We start from the raw sequence: 22,915 nt of genomic DNA, 5'->3' as shown, positions 1-22,915 counted from the left end.
TTCTGTTTTAAGCGAACATCGTGTGCATAAAAAAAAAAACCTGCGTGGAAATATAGCTATAATTAACCAAGTACGATAACCTCGTTAAAATTTTATTAATTGGGTGACAACGAACGAAAAGAACAATACAAAAAATATCGAGCCTGAAAACTGTAGTAATCCTCAAAAGTGTTCTGTTATAAATGGAAAAGGTGGCACTGGTCAAAGGAACACAGAAGAAACAAAAGTACACTGAAAGAAACCAGCTCTACTGTTCATTTTCCCATTTCCTAATCGATAAACAAAAATGATGTACTCTTGCATTGTAACCTTAGCATTATTACTGTTTTTTTTTTTGACAAACCTTTTATTGACAATATATTAGAAGGAGGAATTAAGAAATTTTCGTAATGACAATTTGAATTTTTAGAAGAGAAACTCAAAAACGATGATCATGGCTCTCAAAGGGGTAAATTAAGTTATTTGATTCTTCCTTCACGTTTAGAAGAAACGAAAAATTGACGATCTTATTCTTTACAAATGAAACGGACGACTGGGTCATTTGAACAACTCTAGATCTAAGAGGAAAGACTTCTTAATCCATTCCTTGAAACACCACGTATGAATACAAATTAGCCTTCCCCAGGTGTTCTCTTTTTGTCCACGCAAAGTCTGGGAAGGGGTCACGTTACGTCTTACAAATGCATCCAGAATTAACCTAGCGGAGGGGCCTTGGGACTTCATGTAAGCCGAATACAAATAGAATCAGGCCTCCAAGCTTCCTCGCTCCTGTTGTGCAGTTAGTTTCATCAGCCGTTTTCCCAAGTTGGTATTGTGTTGCTGTAGATATCGGATCATGTCCGCTTGTTTCTCCAGGACTTCATCCAAATAATCATTGTCCCTAAGAGGGTGTTCAATGTATTAGGAAGTTAATTTTTATGTATCAGTCAAAGTATACACAACTATAACTTGCACTGAATCTAAATGATCCTAATCCTGGTCACTCAAAACAGGAATTCGCTTATACACGTGTGTCTCGGAAACCTGTCGATTAGATTAGGTCGACAAGACAAGGTCGAATGGCAGAGAAGGCCGACGATCAGCAAAAATAAATACGCAAGACAACACCAGGAGTGTTATGCGACAGCCAATCGTTGAGGGAATATTTCTGCGAATTGCACCAATCACAGCCGTTAAATACCAGCCAATCACAGCTGGGCATATTGGTTCCTTAGGTAACGCGTAACCAGTTGATGTTAAAGCCCGAGGAAGAATCACAAAATACAATCGATACACGCAATCCACATCGGAAGTTACCACATCGTGTGACTTACAAATGCTTCAGTGAAGGTCTTGAGGGAAAACCATTCCATACTCACCTATATCCTGTTACGGAAAGGGAAGATGCCCCATTGTTTGTGTAAACGTTCAAAAAGTCTGAGTCCTCTGCATCTGGGAGTGGTCTTCTTACGTTGAACTTCATAACTTTTACTGAAACAACAAAATATAACAACATTGCCACAGAAAACAAGTATCGGTAAGCAGCTTCACTCCCACAGTGAACAGAACACAAGTATTCTCTACCACAGGAATTTTGGACAATGTTAAGTGGACAGGTACTGAGAATTTAGAAAATTATCAAACTGAGGGACATTGCCTTCATTCACAATGTAGGAACAAATTCTTCGGAATAGCCTACAATTCTAACTTTAATGATTGCCTTCAGAATTTGGGAGACAAAACTATTGATGCAAGTAATTTAGTATACAAACACAGGTAAATGTCACTTTTATTAATTGATCAAATACCAAATTCTCCAATCTAGCGTCATACAAATTGTATGGTGAACAGTAAGGAGAAGTACTAAATACGAGATCTTGGGAGTGAAGGGGTTGAAATTTCTTTTTAAAATAGCTTTTTTAGACACTGCTAGGAAGACAAAGTAGCCTTCACGGAGATGAGTGATCATTAATGGAGAGAATCAATTATGGAGAGATTAGTTTTAAAATGTTTGGAATATTTGCACAACTTACCTAAGTACCACAGAATTCCAGGCACAGAAATAATAAACTCAACAGTGAAAATAATCTGCAATATATTGTATAGTGCCAGGTCACCCCTGTCAGATTTGTTTGAATCATGACCCATGACTGCATATATAACCAACAAAACAGCATTTCCTGGAAGAAAAACAAACATCGCGTTTGACTCTTGGTACATCAAGCCTTCGATGGAAATTGCACACATTAGAGTTGAAAGGAGTTTGAATCATTGGGAGCCAATGACAACTGATGGATAAAACATGTTTCCAGTGCTTCAATAGTTATGGTTTCCACACTGAATATACTGTAACATATGTACTGGTAAGTCTTCAAAATAAGTCTTTAAGTTGACCTATGAAATAACAATGCTGTTTCAACAGCTAGAGGTGTTGGTGAACATTCCTCACCCTGTAAATATGTAAGAGATTGATACAAATACCAGGAAAATTAATTCACTCCATTCACATGTTTTTCCCAGTAGAGCACAGAGAAGGGATTGGACCTCTTTCCAACTCTCTTCCCACCCAAATAGGGTGTTAGTCTGCTGGTCAATCATTAATCCTATACCTTAATTCAACCAAGTATGAATTAGAGTGTTGTAAAATAAAATACTGTTTCTACTGATAGTGCTGTGAAAATGTAACCAGACCTAGTGATAGAATGGCGTGCGGAATTCTTCTCAACTCTTTGGTCTCTCTAAAGAACTCCAGATAACCTTTAGCTTGGGACTGATGATGTTGATATTGCAAAACTCTGTCGCAGATAAATATAACTACCCACAACCCCACATGTAGCAAGATTAAGAAGCTGAATGGAGGATCCGTACCACCAAGCGACAAGGAAACCTCAAAGTTTTTACCCATGAGTTTTTTATTAGGCAAAATAAATTGAAGGGATTCAAAAGCAATCTGAAAAATAAAAAATTGATAAATATATATTTATATATACAATTATAAGCTTTACTGAAAATTATAGGGAGTGATTGGCCAAGCTACCCTGCTTTATAGGCTAATGTAACATGCCAAACTGGGGCCAATCAGAATATATAGTACATTTGTCTATTGAATGGTATTACATCCAAACTTGATATCGTCCTTTTCCTGCAAAATTTAGCATGCATGCATTTGCAGTTTCTTTCAAGCCTTTTTCCAAGCTAATTAAAAGTTATTTATTTGACATATATTCTTTAATTTTGTGTCAAATATTTAATTTTACATATCTTTACTACAGATAACTGAAGACAAGTCTTACAAATTCATAATGGTGATAGGACTGAGTGGAGTCCAGCGTGGTCTGTAATCATATGAGTGATTGACAAAACCCGACAAGCGTGGAGTGAGAGTCTGATTTGATAATCACAAGTATGATTACAGGCAGAATTGGACAACATGAAGTCCTGTTACCAATTAATCAAAACTGTAACAAAATGTAAGAAACAAACTACATGTAGCTATACATTTTCATAAAAAACCCAGTTAACTCTGAGAAAAGCAAAACAACAATGCATGATGTGTATAGAGACACAACACATACAGTAAACTATCCAATTACACTGTCTAATCAAAACTATAACAAAATTCTCGAACATGATTGGTTATCACCAGCCTGATTTGAGCGCTAATAGGCCAGTGTACACATCATGCTTGTAATTGGACAGTGTAATAACACAGTTAAAAGGACAGTTAATGAATCATGCCTATGTAAGAGGACAGAAAGCATCATGAGCGCACTGTTGTCTCCCATTTCACCAAGTTAAATGTTGATATTTTTATGAAAACATATACCCGATGTCTAGTTTCTTTCTCAAATTTTGTCATAGTTTTGATTAATTGATAATAGGACTTTGTGCTGTCCAATTCTGTCTGTAATCATACTCATGATTAACAAATTGGACTCCTGCTTTGCGGTCATCCAATTTTGTTTAACACTCATATGATTACAGACAGAATTGGACTCCACCCAGTCCTATTATCATTATCAATCACAAGCACAAAGCATACACTGTTCTATTAGTAGAGAGAAATACTTTGAGGAAATTCTTTGGCAAAATTAACAAATCCCTTTATGACAAAATTTGAAAATTCAACATGGCTGAATGTCTTTCTTTTTGCTACATGTAATTCATAGCACTGATTTTCTCCCAAAACCAAAGAGGCAAATGAAGAACTTGATTAACATCCAAATTATCTTTGCATTGCCCATTATCTCAATAAACTCTTAACTTACGCTTGTACTTACAAAGAGGATCAGCTGCAAAATAGCAATCCATGCTGTTCGAATTGGATGAAACTTTGTTTCGGGTAAAAGACCCAGGGAAGCTGTGTCATTGGCTAGGGCTTCTTCCTGGGCTTGAGAAGATATCCCTGGACTGCCACTGTCCTCTCGGTCGAAAAAGTAACCCTGTGGGAAGAAAAAAAAAAGAGAAAAAAAAAGTAAAGTGAGGCTTACATAGATACATAACCTTAACTGCTCCCTGAATTTGAGAGAAGCTATATAAAAATTTAGCAAATAATAAAATAAAAATGTTAACAAAACCAAAACAACACCAAAATATACTTACATAATATTTTATGGATATGGACCTCTTATATTTCAACTAATAATATTTAGAAGTAAAGTGCTAAAAAAAAAAATTAGTAAACACTCTCCCTGTAGTTTGTTTTGCATGTCCATAGGAGTGTAACCACCTTTATTCCCCTTTCCCCCTCATCACTACTTCAGATAAATGATGTGTTCCTCCATGCTCTGGCCTTTGGGGGTTAATCCTTTCACTCCTAAGATCTCGTTACAGTAATAGTAATACAGTGGTAGTAATTCTACTTACTATCTGCCATGTAATTCTTATTACTTGTGTTCTGAGAATTTGGTATTGGATCAAACAATATTCCCCTAATTGATAATTTTTCCTCACACTCATCTTTTGTCTGCTTTATATTGTATTGACATTTTAGGGGAAATTCTGTCCTGGTCTGACTTATGGGACTTAAGGGTTCATACTTCAAACTCACAAAAGGTGAGAGTTTGAAGCCTGTCAGTGCATATTTGCTTTGACACAAGAAGTAGAAACACTTCATGCGATAGACACTGAAGATAAGCATGATATCGCACCAGAAGTCATGGAATCACACGGCATCTCAATCACAATGAGCCCCCCTCCCCAGCAATGTTAAATAACCTAATAAACGTTACAATGTATGTCACTTGCAAGTAAGTTAAGGAAAAAATAAACGAACCTAATGAAAAATTTAAAAAAATAGTGAGCATGCAAAAACTTGCATCGTCTCACTGTTGTTGGTTAACCTGTGAGATAGTTAAACACATATTTATTCTGCCAGTATACTAGTGAAATTGTGTCATTTAACCTGAAGAGCGGAAATTTCTTTTTGATTGCGACGTTAGCGCGTGTATCTTCCTCATTACCGAGGAAACAAATTTATTTCTCTATATTTCATTTTAAACTGACATGAACGAAAGGACAAATGGAAACTTTATAATACAGACGACACGCTTGATACTTCAGATGATCTGAACGCAAAGGAATAAGCAGAACAGTATTCGTTAAAACAGTCCAGACTGCGCTGATGCGGAAAAAAATCTCTTACCCCGCTTCCTCGGTCTCCACTTAAACTAACCATCTCAGAACTTTGCGATTCTTTCACATTTTGTATCGAAACACAAACTTTGAGCAGTAAAACTTGTAAAAAGCTACAAATATCCACTTAATTTTAGCCTGTGAGGCACATGACTGAGACAAACCTTATATATACAGTGAGCCCGTGTGCAAAAAACCAGCGGAAAACAAAGCAGTACCAGATCTCTTTCAACCTTCCAATATGGCGGTCACAGGTGTAGGGCAAATATCACTTTCCTCACGAAAATTTGCCATTCTCGGTGGAGGAATATCTGGCCTAGCCGCCGCTTATCACCTACTGGATAAAGTGAAAGACCCGAGTAACATAACAGTTCTTGAATCTAGCGAGAGAGTTGGGGGATGGATGCAAAGTTGCTCTACGGAGAACGGGGCTGTTTTCGAGTTAGGCCCGAGAAGTATTAGGCCCGCAGGCAATGCCGGGAGAGCAACCCTTAAAATTGTAAGTAGAATTCATATGAGGGAAATTTCTCACGTGTGTGTGTCACTCGTGGTCGCTTTTTGTTTTTATGCTCAACTGAAGTCCTATATCCACAATTCATTGGGGGTGATTTAGGGACCAGTCGTATTTAAAAGGGGGGAGGGACAGGGCTAATGCAAAATTGTACATCCCTTGTTTACTTTATCCTAACCCGCCTTTTCGCGAGGCACTTGAAGTTAAGTGCTTTGTTAGATATTAGGGGTATTTTACCGTATGTTTTGTTATGCCAGAATCATTGAATACTTGTAGAAATTTATATGCCTACCCCCCAATCTTTTTATCTTTTATAGGTCCCTTAGAGGGTACTTTCTCTTTTGTGGGAAGGGGTCACTCGATTCATGTTCACGAAATGATCTTTCTTCTGTACTTTTTGAATAGGTTCATGATCTGGGCTTGGAGAAAAATGTTCTCTCAGTTTCTTCAAGTCATCCTGCAGCAAGGAGCAGATTTATATACTCTCGTGAAAAACTGCATCAGCTTCCCTCTGGAGTTATATCAATAATAAAAAAACAATCTTTGTTTTCTAAATCATTACTACCTACTATAATTAGAGAACCATTTGTGAGAGGAAAGCAAGATCATGAGGATGAAAGCATTTATAATTTCTTCAAAAGAAGGATGAATGAAGAGGTATGTGCATTTACTAGTTTTCATTTGTCACAATGTATTTTAATATTAATGTTTGATCTGTGAACAAAGGCTGTTGCAAATTCTTTGATTTTAGTTGATTTATCGCAGGTGAATTTGCCCAAAATGTCAACTCAAAATCAGTAGAATCACTTTGGATATTTGTCATGATTGGCTTATTGTGTTTGCTTTTCTGTGGTTTCAAGGTAGCGGAGTATCTCAGTGATCCACTCTGTAGAGGCATCTTTGCTGGTGACTCTCGTTTGCTGAGCCTTCAGTCATGTTTTCCTGCTGTGCATCAGTATGAGAATCAACATGGTTCCATAATCAAAGGAGCTTTCTTTACAAAAGAAGGTACCTGTGTTTGCATTTCAGAGGGAAGGTCTTCAGAATTTAGTAGAAGCAACCCTCTTCTAAATGTGGTTGAACCATCTCTTTCTTAAGATTGAAGAGCTTTTAACTAACCTCATAAACTTTTAACCCTTTACACCCTAACATCAATATGCATATTCTCCATACTGTTTTCTTTACATTTCCCAATGTGCTGGCAAGGAGAATTTGTTTAAGGTTCTTCAGCTGAGTATCATTTCTTTTATCCACATGACCTTAATGTTTGATTCAGTGGTGATACAGTATTGAAAGGAGAAATTAGATCACTGGTCACTCTCAGGGATTACAGGGTTAAGGTCACTCCATAGTGTTCCATTGCACATCCTTCCTGTGCATAATTTCACATGTAACTAAGGTGCACATTAAAAAATGGATGCTTTTTTGGAGCTCACTGGAGAGGTAAATGTAACTCATCAGTTTTTCTCCAACAAGCATGGTGACCTATCTTTATTTTCTGTCTTGGAATTGAGCTATGTCTCTCTTCCTGTAAAATAAATATAAAGGTAAGCAATTCTCATAGGTTAGGAATGGAAATGATTGAAGTAGATTGCAAATGAAAAAATGAAATGTCTTTCATTCATTTTAGTCTCCGACCCCTCTGTTATGAGTCCATTGGCAATGAGGGCTAAAGAAGAACGATGGAGCACTTGGTCGCTCAAGGGCGGTTTGCAGACACTATCTGACAAACTACTTGAAGTATTAATACAGCGGGGAGTGAACGTCAAAATGACCTCACCTTGTACAGCTGTGAATTTTAACCCTGACGGCAAACTGAGAGTAGCATGGCCCCATGAGGAGCTAACAGTAGATCACGTGATGAGCGGCATACCAGCTGAGAGTCTCGCAACTATTTTACCCGAAGACTGCCTGGAATTAACATCGGAGTTGAAAAATATAAACAGTACAACAGTAGCTGTGGTCAATCTTGAGTACGAAGGAAATGTAGTGCCCGTGGAGGGGTTTGGGTATTTAGCTCCTTCCTCTGAGCCATTGAAAGTTCTCGGGATTATCTTTGACTCCTGCGCCTTCCCTGAAAATGATCGACCCGGAGGAAAAACTACACGATTAACTGTAAGTAAGCCAAGTTGTTCATAACAAAAGATCCTTTTAAAGTATCCGCGTTCAGTATACCCCTAAAAAGACCGATTTGAAACTGAGCGAAGAAAGTGGTTCAGGTTACTTCGGTTTCACTTCGCTACGCTCTTCTAATTCGTTCAGGAAACCTTGTGCCTCTTCTGAAATCAAGAAAATACATATTTAAGTATCGACTTTCAGTATAATCGTACAAAGAGCAATATTTTATTGAGTGGCAAAAGAGTGCCTTGGTTAACAACATAACAGGTCGGGGCTCGAACCAGGACTTCTCGTTCCAGAGTCCAGCGCGCTCCCGCAGACCCCTGTGTCTTTAATTGTAATTATTGTTATTATAGTAAAAATCCTAGTATTACTATATAGTTATAATTAGTATTAATATATAGTTGTAATGATAACGATGATGATAATGATACCACTTCTACCAATAATAACGATAATAACAATGAACCTGACTCGTTTCGTTTCTGTTCCCTATTTCAATTTCATCCCTTTTCTGTCGACTTTCAGGTCATGATGGGAGGTCACTGGTTCAATTCCCTATTTGGAGATCCTAACTCAGTAGACCCCAGTCATCTACAAGACGTTGCGGAAGAAGCTGCCGAAAAAACGCTCGGCATCCGAACTAAACCGACGAGTTGTTTGACCACTGTGCAACATGACTGTATACCTCAGTACACCTTGGGTCATTCTTATCGTTTGAAAAACATTTTCGACTTCATTGAGAAACGCAAGTTACCTCTTTCTCTGATCGGATCATCATATAATGGTGTTAGCGTAAATGACTGTATTTATAATGCTCAGCGCGCTGTAGAACGAATTTTGGCAGCGAATTGAGAAAGGTTCGAACTCTAGTTAGCAAATATCGTAGACTACCTCGTAGAGGTAGGTTCATCGTAGTACATCGTTGTAGTCTGGTTTTGTATGATTCTGCGAGTGTGAATGGAACCAAACGCATAAATGTCGTTTGGACAGTGAGGGACTAAGCCGAACCCACGAAAAAACAAACCAAGTTTCTTTTCTAGCACGAAGCACCTTGTCTCGTGCCATTCTCGTATCCACTCAATCCACTGTAGCAGAAAGCTATCCCCTAATGTTGGTAAAGAAAAGAGGGTTGACGGTCCACAAATACTATCTTTGCCGATAATATTTTTTTCTTGTCACTACTGGTCTAGACAACAAGGTCATAAGTCAGAGTTCGACAGAAAGCCATCTGGGTTTCAGAATTTTCCCGGGGATGGTATGTGAAGTACTCGTTTGAGATCATTTTTATGGACAGAACATTTAAGCAATTGATGATAAATAAATGGATACATATTTTGTTTAATACATTTAGAAGGCGTAGCCATGCGATCATTTCTGTGAACAGCTAGAAATTGTAACAAAGAGAATGAACATGTTTTAATTAAGGATAAATAGATATTCTTGATTACATCCATTTTGAAATCACCGGTGATCCTTGTAATCTGATTGGCTCTCATTGGTGCCATGCATTTACGAAACGTAACATTTTCTGCTCTTAATCGCATGTTTTTCCCAGCCACAGAGGATGTATTACTCAAATACAATAACCAATCAGAGGACAAGGCTTGTTCAAAGAAACCAATCCAATTGCAGGAAAATAAAAAACAACTAATGCAACTTTCTTCACACTAGCTCACTACAATAGAATGTTTGTGCAGACTAAAGAATCTTGCATTTAAGCGAATGAATTTTGCGATTTTAAAATGGATGTAATTGAGTGGTAAGTGAACTTCGTGTCGTGCAATTTTGATCTGAAATGCGTGTACTTGTGTACACGCTTATGATTTCAGACCATATTGCATTCCACTCAGTTCAATTAGTATAGGTAATTCCATGATTTCTCTTTCAATTTGGTGGTAGTAAGCACCAGTACATTTTTCAAAGACAACAAAATTACGGGCTCGTGCATCTGTAGTCTGACAAATTTACAAGTGCTAATTCCACCAAATTGTAAGAGAAATCATGTTATTTCTTGTTAATAATGTACATAAAAACATCACGAAAGGTCAAGACGGACGAAATTTTGAAAGCGTGGGCGCTAATTTGCACAAGTGTTACAACTTTGCACTTGTGTGACATGAGAATGCACTCGTTTTCAGCCAATCAGAAGCGCGTAATTTTTCAGGTACATTATTAGCATTTTAAATTAACTTTTTAATTTGGAACCCTTGACTCGGCTTGTTTATCAAGCAACTATGGATTCTATTGGTCAGTTCTTCGTTTGAGGGAGGTCCTATTTTATTTATGACATAATGATTCTGCTTACGTCATTTCATTTTCTCCCCCCCAATTTCCATATACAGCTTCTCGATATACGTCAAACGTAATTACAGTGTAAAGGGGCAGATTCACCGAAACACTTCCACTTTAACAGCTGCTTGCGCAATAACATGAACATGTTTATGAATAAGAGTTATTTCCTTGTCTCATATTGTTGAACCTAATTGAAAAAAAGGAAACAAGATTGTGCTAAATTTTGCTTTTTGCCTCTACAGCAAACGCTGTCGGAATTTGTTATGCAACAGTAATTATCCATTTGCTTTAGGATTTTAACTTTTTTGTTGCCATTGGAAACAGACATATGACATGGTTATCGAGGGCGACTGTAGTTGAATCATGTTCACCTAAGGAAAAGCTTTACCGACTGAGTGGGGCATGAAATACTAGCCTGTTTGAAATAAGTAAAGAGGTGAACAAATTTCTTTCAGCATGGGAAATGGAGTTTCGGGCAAAGCGTCGGCAAATCTCAAAACCATTTATCTTGAAGTGGACGGGCGCAAACAAAAGGTAAGAAAATTTTGATCGACTCTCCGTCGTTCTTTCGATTCTATATGTGTTGCCTTTCAGTGAGGAAATCTAATTTAATCGCCATTTGATCAACCACTTTTTATTCTATTTTTTATCCTGTAAGTAATTTTTTCATTAGGATCAATGTTAAAATTCGATGATTTTGTTTTTCTAGTGCATGAAATGTGTTGACGATGGTATTTGAGAAGAAAAAGTGGACTCGTTTTATCTTTATATCTCTTAATGTTTCGCGAAATAACTATATTTGATTGCTTTAAAATCACAGTAAGGTAATGAAAAATGGCGGAATTGAATTGTTAAGTTGATGAGTCGCCTCCTCAACCGTAGAACGGTGCCAGCTATATATTTCCATTAGCTGGTCAAGTTGAGATTGGTCAGGAGCTGCAATTTATGCACTCCACGCAGTGTCGAAATGAAAAGAAATGAACAACATGATAACCCTTGGGACCTAATCACATTACACTCGTGTAACTGAGTATCGTGAACATTTTCTTCTTTCGAAATATCATTTAGGTCGTTTTCTCAAAGCACAGTAGTTCTCGGGATATCAAAGATCTTCTAGCTTCAGCCGTTGGAGTGAGTCGGTAAGTTCAGAGGGTTGTCTTTGTCTGGTCTGTACAATTAATTTTCTGTAAGTTCATAGCCAAAGATGTTCTTTTCAACGACCTAATTTTCTCTGTTATTAGCGAGGTTTAAAACTGTGGAAATTACATCCCTACTTCACATTTTTGAAAGCGCAGAGTTAAAGAAATTTGTTTTCGTACTTCCGTGTTGAAGAGAATATTTCGATAATTCACAGTGGGGTCGTCGAAAAAAACCCTGTGTGGCCATGGAATTGACAAATCCCAGATATAGTCTCAAGTATTCCCCTCTCCCGTCATTTTCTCTTGCTGTTATTCATTTCGTACTGTTTTTTTTTTATCTCAGATGGTCCAACATGATGTTGAAGACACAAGATGGAAGCACTGTGTGTATTGAGCCGAATTTACCGTCGAATACTGCACGGTAGGAGAAAATATTTTAATATCCAAACTCATTTGGGTCTCGAGGAGTAACTTTACAACTAATGCTCCATTCACACTACAGCTAAGAAATGTTTCAAAGCTGTTTTTTTTTCTGACATGGCCTAAAATTGTTCCTTCGTGGAAGTTGCTTACATTGTAGTTTATCGACTTCAAATGTAGTATAACGAAAATACAGCCCAGTGATTACTTGAACCCCATTCAGTTTTCTGTCGCTAATTTTTCATTCTGTTAAACCTGATTTAACTAAACATGTTTTGCTGTGGTGGATGGGGCATAAATCACGCTCAGAGAAAAGTATTTTCAAATTTTTTCATGGCATTTCATTCTATATTTCCAACAATTGTCACTTCTTTTTTTTCACGTAGTGTGGGTGAAAACAAGCCGTTCTTGGCACAAGAGAACCGAGGCAATCTCATATTTAAAATAACTTGACTAAATTCTGACAATTAAGCATAACTCTTTCAGTAACTGTAGGATTTACCGCCTTCGTTTCCTGTTTTTAAAGTCTACGAAGCTTGTTTACTCGTCATAAGTTGACTTTTAGGCCAATGCGCATATACTTCGCCCATCTGCACATTGTTATGAACGATGTTTTCGTTTGTTTCGTAGATCACCTTATCGTATTGTAGTTGGTGCCATGGACAAAAATCCATATACTTCGCCCATCTGCACATAGTTGTTAACGATATTTTAGTTTCATTTCGTAGATCACCTTATCGTGTTGTAGTTGGTGCCATGGACAAAAAGCACGGTAAGTTAGAAATGATACTATAGGTTTCGGTCCGCCGTTGAATAAGCGTGATACTGAGTTTTCCCCGTAGTTGAAATTGCTGTGTGGCATGGACGCGTCACTTGTAAGTAGCTGGACGTACAGGATGCCTTTTTTCATCTGGTCAGAAAGCGAAAAAGGTGGAATAAGTGAAATAGTCAGACATTACTTAGTACCTCTGCGCTAAACTTGGCATAGGTTGGACATTTCCAGCGCGTGGACCACGTTGTGAATTCCCCCCCTTGTTTTATTTGCGAGTTCCCCCCGCTTGTGCTAGTTGTGAAGTTTCCCGCATTTAGTGCTCGTTGTGAGTTTCTTGCACTTGGTGCTTGTAATATGTTTTCTCGCAGTTGGAGTTTGTTGTATGTTTGTTATGAAATACAAAAATTAGAAGTCGGTTTGGGGACTACTTAAATTAGGAACGTTCTGGCTAAATATTTGGGAACTGTTTAGGCCTGTTAGGTTATCTTGAAATCTTTGTGTGAGTCTTTTGAGCCTTGGTTTGTTACGTGCTGTAAGACCACAAATTTATTTTAAGTTCTTGAGTGATGTGTCCCTGACCGTTATAGTCAGGTTTAATTCTCGTACGATGATCAACATCGCTAGTCGTGTTAGGGTTTGTCCTTGATCTTGCTTAGAGTCCTCAACGGGAAGTTTTCTCGGAGAGTTAAGTAAACTGTTGCTGATCAGACTCTCGGTGCCTCTCGGCGCCGTTTGCACGTTGTGTACGAGCTAATCTACCCCGACAGTCCAATATATTTCTCCCAGCATGGTAATTGGTTTATTTTTTCCCGCGCTTGGCACTGAGGGCATGTTTTCTCCTTCGTCACACTTGGTGGATATATCCTTTTTCCTTTCGTTTTTTTATCTCCTTCAATCATGCTTGAATTACAAAAGGTTTATATTACTACAAATTTTCTTCTCTTTCTTTTGTTCACGTTATTTTCGTTCCATTTTTCTTCGTATCTAGGAGACGAAGAGGTCTTTGCAAATGTGCTCAGCCAAGTTGCTGATAAGTTTATCAGGTTAGATAAACATTAACTGACTTCTGGCCAAGCTTGATTTTATGAATTATTTAATGAGTTAGAGATAAATTTGTTTTAACTCGGTTGAAAATATCAGTCTTACGTAGAGAATACATGCAAATTCTGGTCAATTGCTCATACGACATTCAATAAATATTTCTTCATAACGAATTTAACACTAGGCCTTTGTTTGTTTTTCCTTGCTGAAAAGCCACTACGAATTTTCGTATTTGCACATATAATGGCTCAGGTTATTTCCTGTTACTATGATAAAAAATGTCTGGCGTATACTTGATCACCAATTTTTTTACTGTTAATTTTTTTCCAGTACCTTCACAGTGTCCCAGCTGAAGTCCGAATTGGCCAAACAACTGTCGCATTTGGAAAGAAAAGTAGAAGGTTACTCGAGCACACCTTACACACCTTTGTGCATGTTCTCTAAACTTCCCGCGTGCTTCATAGTTCATGAACACACGCTGAATCGTGAAGAAATTATGTTATAAAATAATTCAAATAGTACGCGCGCTCTGATTGGCCATAAAACCATTTTACATGAGCGTATGTAAACACGGTTTTCGTTCCTCTGTCATTAGTTATTTTATAAAAGAAATGTAAAATGGTTTCCGTGTTTACATAGCCTGATGTAAACACTTGGGAGGTTGGGAGAACACTCGATAAGCTGGAAACCACTCCACTTCGCGTCGTGGTTTCCTACGCTTATCTCGTGTTCTCCCAACCTCCCAAGTGTTTACATCAGGCTATGTAAACATGGAAACCATTTTACATTTCTTCATTAAAAATTGTAGCGAGGCTATTAAGAATAGAAATCACCAGAAAACACTGATAGCAATCGATGTTTTTGGCAAAAATGAGCTGCTTTTTCTACGATTCACAAATCTCCATGAAGCGTCTTTAATTCGTCATAAGAAAAAAAACCACAGTTATGATTATTTGAAACTGGTCTCTTTATTTTCCTTTTGCTTAAAGCTGAGGCATTGAAGGCAATTGAAATGCAGCACTTGAGTGCAGAGATCACCGAGATAAGGGAACAAATACGTCAAGACAGGTATTTATTCCAAAAATCTACGCACTTTTCTTTTTTTTTACTTCATTTTCAGATCCGATGAGAATCTAGTGCATTCTTCCTTTGGTGTTGATCACAGTATTTTTAAATTGAATGTCCAGAGTTATCCGGGATCGTGTGATTTTACTCTACTCTGCAGTCTCTGATTGGCTGGGAAAACTCGCGCCATTCTACCAAGGCGATCAAATCAAAACCAAAATCCATCGCGACGTGGTCACATAACAACTTCGGATTTGGTTTTATGACACTCATTCGAAACTCTTTCTAATTCGATATAATGTGTTCGAGAGACCTTCAAGTTAAGGTAAGAGACTGCCATTCTTATTCCAAGTGTGAATCCCTCGAGCGCTTATTTCAGATCAGTCCCGTTTCAGGAGATCGTCTATTCTATTCTGTTCTCTGCCTAAACATTCAAGCCAAGTGAGACACAGGCAAATGATAGACCGGAAGCACATTACATATCTTATTATGAAGGTGTCGAAATATTCTATTCTATGATAAATATTGCTAATACTTGGAAACGCTTAGCGAAAAAACTCGATGTCACGTATTGAGTTAAATCACACGTCAAGAAAAAATTAAAGATTCCCTCGGTAAAAAAAAAGGAAAGGAAAGAAAGGGAAGAAAAATCAAGCTTGAACTCTACTTATGAAGAAGGTGCAAACTAAAGGAAAAAATATTTCCGGCTGATGAGTACAAAAATGTAGAAAACACAGAAACAGAATCGAAGGCCACTATCTTGCTTATGATATTTTGATAATTGCTAAACTGTGATCGTTTTTGCTCGTAACAATCCTAGAATCACTTGGCAAGCCATCAAAGACAATGTCAAGACAAACAAGAATAATAAAAGGAACATCAGCATTTCACGACCAATGCCTAACTTTGTCAAGGTAACTTACAGTGAACATAAGGTGATCTTAGGCAAGAAATCCTTTTGTAGCTGCTTAAACACTTGATATAATTAAAGGCTCCTGTGAGGCAGCTCATGGATGAATTGGATTAGCGAAAGAAAAGGCAGCTGAGTAAAAAAATAGGTCCGCAATGCGAACATGTGTGGCTTACGATCATGTTATCGGGCAAGATTTCACGCCTTTCTCGTCCCCCTATAGAAATTGACAGACATAGTGGAACAAAACAATAACTTAGCAGGAGAGATTGGAGCTGGATTGTTAATCCATTTTTGATGAATAAATTAATCAGAATCGAAAGTGTCATGTCGTGAGCTAAAAAAATTAGAGACGGCGGTCTCTTCCGTATAACCTTACCCGCCACACTTGGATATATCTAGTCCCATACCTGGATATATCTTTTGCGAATAGGTTTTCAATTAAATGTAAACTTATTTTGCAGTATACCTTGTCTCAAACAACGGTAGAGCAGTTGAAGGAACCAATTTTCAACATATGGCACTGGGAACCTAATGAGGTGTGACGTAAATTTGTAATAAGGTCACTGAGTCTGCGTACAAGCCAACGAAGCTAAACTGCTGGAAATTGTCTCAGTTTTTAAAAGATAAAGCGAAAATGAGTAATTATAACTCAGCCTTTATAAAGGATGGGATGATAGTCATTTATGATAGTTAACCCGTTGTGTTATGTGCAATATTACTTGGTCTTCTAATTGGCAACTTACTCTGCAAATTCACACGCCAAAGTTTGTTCTTTTCTAGTCATCTTGGCGGCCAAAACGGTTGCAGCATGGAGTCCCTTTTTTTGTTTCTGTTTTGCTTTTTTCATCATTCTGATTTCATTTTTGTGCCTACCTGTGTGTGCGTTTATCTATTTAACTTTTCTTTACGATAATCCATCAGGTCTTATCTCTGTTTTATAGATGTTGTCACTCATGGAACATATGTACCAAGAACTTGGACTAATCGATGACTTTGGAATCAACTCAGTTGTTCTAAGGCGTTTCTTGGTAAGAGTAATAGAAGTATTAACCCCTTAACTTCCATGAGTGACCAAGACAGAATTTCTCCTTACAATATCAATACGATATCAAGCAGACATGTGATGAGAATCAAGAGAAAATATAAAAAAGTGGATTATTATGTGATCCAGTACCAAATTCTCCGATCTACCATCATAACCATTGTACTGCAGACAGTAAGGAGAGTTACTAATTAGATCTTGGGAGTGAAAGGGTTGATAAGTGGTTTCTCTTTCAGTCATAAGACTGAAACCAGTTATTTCAGAAATCATTCGTCAAACCGAAAATGTTTATTTACCTGTTACTACATCTAATATTATTTCTGGCTCAAACTTCACAGGTATCAATTCAACAAAACTACCGAAACAATCCTTTCCACAATTTTCGTCATTGCTTTTGTGTCACTCAGATGGTAAGTGACGTCCTCTCAATAAAATGTTATTTAAAGCTTTTCTCGCTTCATTTGCATCACGGACAAGAATTTTGTAACGATCAAGGTCTGTCTCACTGTGTATATGAAACTTACTGAGAAAAACAGAAGATTCAGTTAACGTAAAACAATAGAGAACACAAATAAAGAACGAGAAAAACAGGTGAAATCAGTTGGTTGATGAGTCGGTATTCTATAGTGACATGTCCTGTGTCTTCTACACTAAGAGGGAGTCGAAAAATACAAACAGATTTAGGAAACTTTGTTTTAAAGTTCTTGGTAACCGCAAGAAAAATTTCCGGTGGGGAGGAGGGGGAGCTGGGATTGAGTTGAGGCAGTACTTTTCTTCCAGGAATCCTTTACTTCGTAAAACTTAGAACAGTACTCAATTTGAAGAACAGAAATTCATTGAAGATACTGTAAGGAGAAAATAATAAATGAAGAAGAAGTTTACGCACTTGCTCCATCTGCTCAAACGAGGGGAGTAGAATGGCTGAGGGGTAAGAACATTAAGTCTCCTTCTGGTTTGGCCTAAATTTTGTGTTATATTTCGGTAGTAGTGACTCGGGAGTTTGCTCTGGCTTCGCTAGTTTTCCTACCTCCACAAAAGCCAATACTTAAATTTCCAACCCGACCAGGACACGGTGGACACACAACAACTTTGTGGAGGTAGTTTTGCAAAAATTCAATCTTTTTGTGGCGTACCCCAACAGTTCTTCCAAAATGTGTGCCTGAAAACTTTTAACAATGAAAAGTATAAAGAAGACTTTCACTCCTTTTTTGACTTGAAGTATTCAATACATTCAATATAAAAGTGGTCTCATGCGTGTTTCTTTCTCATCAGATGTTTTGCATCGTCCATCTGTGTAACCTAAAAGACTTGCTTTCAAAAATGGACCTGCTTGTTCTTATGACCGCCTGCATTTGCCATGACCTCGATCATCCGGGATTTAACAACACGTAAGTTGTTCAAATTAAAAACAGCACCATAGCCAGCCAATCAAACTGCATGTGTAAAGCAGTTTTCAGTGGAGTGTCGGAATATGAAAACGAACGCAATCCCGGCTACCAATCAGAACAAAGATTAGCCTACGTGTAGCTACACCCTCCCCCCTCCCCCATACCCCCCCCCCCCCAGTGAAAATTAACCAGAAAACTGTTTGCAGCGCGGGAAAACGCGGCAGACCTAGTCGCGATTGTCTTTGGTTTTGCATCTGATTGGTTGAGAGGATGGCGCAATTTTTCTGGAACAATATACAGAGCAGAGTGAAGTAAAAGCAGAACGATCTTGGATTACTTTCGACCCTCAAGTAAAAAGTTGCTTTGATTTAACTTATTGTCTGATCTTTAATTTTTCCAATATCTACAGTTACCAGATCAATGCCCAGACGGAGCTTGCCATTCGTTACAATGACATCTCACCTCTGGAAAATCATCACGCAGCCATTGCGTTTGAGATCATTAGTCAGGTATCTGATATCCTGATATAACGCTTTAACTCACCTAAGTGATTAAATGTAACTTCTCCCTATAAGATTCGTACGATATCCGGAAAACATGGAATGAGAATAATCAAACTTATCAGGCAGAGCTTGAGTTTTTATCTATACCTTACACTAAATTCTCGTAACTGATTTTCATGGAAATGTGTAGCAGCTAGAGGGGGAGAATTAGCTAATTATTAATTAATTAATTAATTAATCATTAATTAACTAATAGATCTTAGGAGTTGAAGGGTTAATAACGGCCATGTTTAATAATGATTTTAGCTCTCGCCCTTTTGAAATCATCCCGTAAATGATAACCATAGTCTATGATTATGAATTGAAAGAGAATTATGATGATGTGCACGATCACGATCAAAAATCACAAAACGTTCTCGCCGCCAAACTTTATGTCTCCAAATCATCAGTGCTACAAGCTACACTTGTCACACTAATGTGTGTAAGATTTGTCAAAAAAGTTGCACAATCAGGCAATAACTAGTTATAATGTATTGCTGTTATCAGCCGGACTGTAACATATTTGCCAACCTTAGTAAGGAGGATCAGAAGAAGATTCGGCAGGTGAGAATTGTCTCTTACTCCTACCAGTCCCCTGTTTTAACCATTATGTCGATAGAGGTCGATGTTTCTTTTTCTCAAATTTTGAAAAGCCCTTTGTTTGTGACAATACGATTCTTTAAGGATCCTAGCAAGACAGAGGAAGGCTGAAACGCCGTGGCATTCTCGTCACACAATTGTGACAGTTAACAGTCATACCGACGATGATATTTAGAGTGAGAACGAAAAATTTTCTTCTTTTTAGCTGTTGTAGGTGGCGTAACAAACAACATCAACAACAACAATTTTAAAACACCCCAAAGCTATCACGAATCTATTTTGAACTGGTTGTATCGCTTTCCCCGCCCCCTCCCCCCTTGGATCCCTTGATGAGATACAACTGGCTCCTTACCCCTCTCCCTTTACTATCCTTCTGACATTTCGTCAATACCCTCAAATACGTTAATGAGGATGGAATCAGGAGCTGTGATGACGCAGAAGAGGAATCAAATCCATCGTCAAATTGATCCGTCCATTGATTTAGAGTTTTGCGCGCTCGCTACCAGACTACGGCGTCTCTACTTTCCGGTTGCATTAGGTAAGGAAGCTTAGGGAGAGGGCGCTTTCAAAAGTAATTTTGTACCTAAGGCATGCATGCGGGACTTGGCTTTGGACTAACTTCAGGGAGAGATACCTGCACTCCCTTCCCATAACTGTCATTTTGTAATAAATTTTTTTTCTCAGGAAATTGTGATGCTGATCCTGGCCACCGACATGGCTCGGCACAGTGAGATAGTGGAGAGATTTAAGAGTAAACTGGACACCTTTGATTTCAGCAACGATGATTACGTTAGTTCGGTGAGCGAATGAACGAAATTTGTTCACGGTAGCTGTCAGGGTTGTTTTAACACGTATTTGTTACGTCTGCGGAGAAAATTCAGGTGTTGATTTTTAATACTGCCTCCCATGGAGGCGAAGCCATAATGTTGTCCTATTGAGTGAATGAGTGAGTGAGTGAGTGAGTGAGTGGGTGGGTGGGTGTAACACTAGAATACAAACGACCTCTTAGCCCACAACGAAGTCTATCGAGTTGTACCCGATGTTCCTCGCTCTTGGCTTTTGTCTGTTTCGGGAAATACCCATTTATTACATGAACAACCTTTTAAAAATGTCTGTTTTTTTAAAAGCTGTCCCTTTTTTTTATTAGCTCAAGATGATTCTTATAAAGTGTTGCGACATTTCAAATGAAGTTCGTCCAATAGATGTATCTGAACCTTGGGCGGACTGTCTTCTTGAAGAATACTTCATGCAGGTAAGAATGAGGAGTAACCAACCAATCGTAATTCAGGGAATCAACTTCCAAAAACCATGGCCAATAGAAGTAACTGGTGCGGAAACATTTTTTGGATTTTTTTCTTGGGGCTTTTTTCAACTGTGCAATGTCAGTATCCGAGAAACTACGCACCCCTTCCCTAACCCAACTAAAGTCAACTGATAACAAGTTAGGGTTAATGTTGGGTTAGGGGAGGGGTAGGTGCGCAGTTGTTCAGTTACCGATATTGATCCAAAACTTCCCATATACTATTCGGTTACAATAAGATAACACCAAGAGAAAAGATTGACCTCGGTCAAGGAGCTTTATCAAATGAGGCCAAGAGCACAACCTCATTCGTGAAAGTAAGGATTTGCGTTAAGCCTCGCTTCTGAATAGAGGTATCTGCTTATAATGTTTGCCTTTTGTGGGGGGGGGGGGGGGGGTGAATACTGGAGCTTGGTGTGCCCATGACATGCTATTTGACTCGATACTTCCAGAGTGATCGAGAAAAAGCCGAGGGTCTGCCTGTGGCTCCTTTCATGGACCGTGATAAAGTCAGTAAACCGACTGCGCAGATCGGCTTCATCAAGTTTGTGCTGATTCCGCTGTTTGAGCTGTTGAACAAGGTATTTGTAACAATTTTAAGCTAACTGTTGTCGTGAAAACCTAAAGTGCCTCACAGATCTTTCATTTTTCAGACGTTTTTTTCGTTTGTCCAATATTAGTTTACCCAGTTTGGAAAACGTACTCAGAAAATGTTAGAATATGGATAGAAACTCAAATATAGATCAACTCAATGGTCGGTGCGTTAATTTATTAATTCATTGGCGTAGTTGTAAGCGCATTGAAGCCTGGATCGGAAGGGATGGAGTTTGGGTCCTGGTCGCCGTTAATATGTTCGGTTCTTGTTCGAGACACTTTATTCTCACATTGCCTCTTGCAAACGAGGAGTTCAAATGGGTGCCAGTGATTGTTAGTGATGCGTAATGCAGTGCGGAGTGGGGAAGGGGTTTGGTCACTTGTGACGAAGATCTAAGGGGACCAGCTCTATTTTTAGACCCTTTGTGCTGCCTTGTACTTGTGTCTCTTTTTAAATTCTTTTATGGTTTATTTGCAGTTGTTTCCTCAAGTAGCCCCTGTTATGATTGTGCCTCTACGGGAAGCCTACGAAAACTACGAAAGAATGCGCATTGTGGAGGAAGAAGTTAAGGCTGCCACGGCCGACTTCCCTGAAGATTCAAGTCCTCCTGAGAAAAGTGTGGATAGTAGCAAAGGTAAAGGAGGGTGGAGTCCGTCAAAGGGCAAGTCGAACTTAATGGGTGTGTCCAAGGAAATACGAGAGATATTCCACGACCGCAACAAGGAGAGTAAACAAACGGAAAAAGAGCAGGAGAAACTGGCCCGCAACACCAACAAAAAGCAGGAGGTAGGAATTTAGAGGAAGCACTGAAGGGAGAAAAGAGAAAGAATTGATAAAAATAATAGCGATAATGACAGTCATGATGAAAATGGTAGTGAAAGTGTCAGTGACGAGAACTATGACGATGACGATGACGATGACAATAATGCAGATGATGAGCATACGATCGTGATGATAATAACGAAAATAATAATGACAATAGCAATGACAATTATTCTGCTTTTGTACCTGTGACATTATTCGGATAAGTTCAGTCAATTTTCTTTGGTGTGCCGTTCTTTAAAATCCTGCTGAACAAGCAGACTAGTATCGCAACTGGTCAGTGGTCTACTGAAGTAAGATTCAATATGACGAACTACGATGAATACAAGCGGACTATACTTTTAATTGATTTTCAAATTTGTTCTCTGATTCAGAAAAAGGATGAAGCCGCAGATTGCAGTCCGTCAGCTAGCGAAGACAAATAGATGGTCTACAAGCTTGAGACTTGACGATGAAAATTTGATCTATTTTTCCAGTATATTTAACGTTAAAAGATTTAATTAGCGACCCTGAGATCGTTTTATTTGGCTGATTTTTTCTCACGAGACAGACCAGCGGCGGGGTGGGGGCGGATATGAAGCGCTTTAAATCAGACCAAGGGTTGTTGTTATTTTGTTTCCCTCGGTTTTCTAAACCTTATCAATAGCCGTCAGCATTAACATAAGCAATATTTCTCGCATCTCTAATAGTTACTAGTCTAGTGATGACGAGAGACCATTAGTCTAAGAGACTGAAACGC

At 38.4% G+C, this 22,915-nt stretch overlaps 3 protein-coding genes across 3 annotated transcripts; 2 read left to right on the top strand and 1 right to left on the bottom strand.

The window, feature by feature from the left end:
- Positions 1–76: 76 nt before the first annotated feature.
- LOC131793827 (transmembrane protein 192) lies at positions 77–5,774 on the bottom strand. The gene is made up of 6 exons (XM_059111318.2): positions 5,624–5,774; positions 4,260–4,421; positions 2,671–2,929; positions 2,013–2,159; positions 1,359–1,470; positions 77–880 (listed from the first exon to the last, which is right to left on the bottom strand). Exons 1-6 carry the CDS (start codon positions 5,654–5,656, stop codon positions 745–747), a joined length of 849 nt encoding a protein of 282 aa, XP_058967301.2. The 5' UTR covers positions 5,657–5,774; the 3' UTR covers positions 77–744.
- Positions 5,775–5,879: 105 nt separating this feature from the next.
- Positions 5,880–9,622, top strand: LOC131793133 (protoporphyrinogen oxidase). The gene is made up of 5 exons (XM_059110533.2): positions 5,880–6,112; positions 6,530–6,781; positions 6,985–7,132; positions 7,755–8,239; positions 8,771–9,622. The coding sequence occupies exons 1-5, from the start codon at positions 6,017–6,019 to the stop codon at positions 9,095–9,097; spliced, it is 1,308 nt and encodes a 435-aa protein (XP_058966516.2). The 5' UTR covers positions 5,880–6,016; the 3' UTR covers positions 9,098–9,622.
- A 185-nt stretch (positions 9,623–9,807) lies between these two features.
- On the top strand, positions 9,808–22,684 carry LOC131793151 (high affinity cGMP-specific 3',5'-cyclic phosphodiesterase 9A). Its single transcript, XM_059110554.2, has 19 exons — positions 9,808–11,071; positions 11,606–11,676; positions 12,020–12,097; positions 12,825–12,868; positions 13,857–13,911; positions 14,240–14,310; positions 14,899–14,977; positions 15,795–15,888; positions 16,349–16,423; positions 16,829–16,915; positions 17,268–17,339; positions 18,202–18,317; positions 18,727–18,826; positions 19,367–19,423; positions 20,144–20,257; positions 20,607–20,711; positions 21,212–21,340; positions 21,832–22,140; positions 22,551–22,684. The coding sequence occupies exons 1-19, from the start codon at positions 10,994–10,996 to the stop codon at positions 22,599–22,601; spliced, it is 1,785 nt and encodes a 594-aa protein (XP_058966537.1). The 5' UTR covers positions 9,808–10,993; the 3' UTR covers positions 22,602–22,684.
- Positions 22,685–22,915: the final 231 nt, after the last annotated feature.

This window comes from Pocillopora verrucosa, chromosome 6 (assembly GCF_036669915.1).
Source record: "Pocillopora verrucosa isolate sample1 chromosome 6, ASM3666991v2, whole genome shotgun sequence".
Taxonomy (NCBI): Eukaryota; Metazoa; Cnidaria; class Anthozoa; order Scleractinia; family Pocilloporidae; genus Pocillopora; species Pocillopora verrucosa.
The sequence above is the reverse complement of the archived record's forward strand: the minus strand, read 5'-3'. Positions and strand labels throughout refer to the sequence as shown.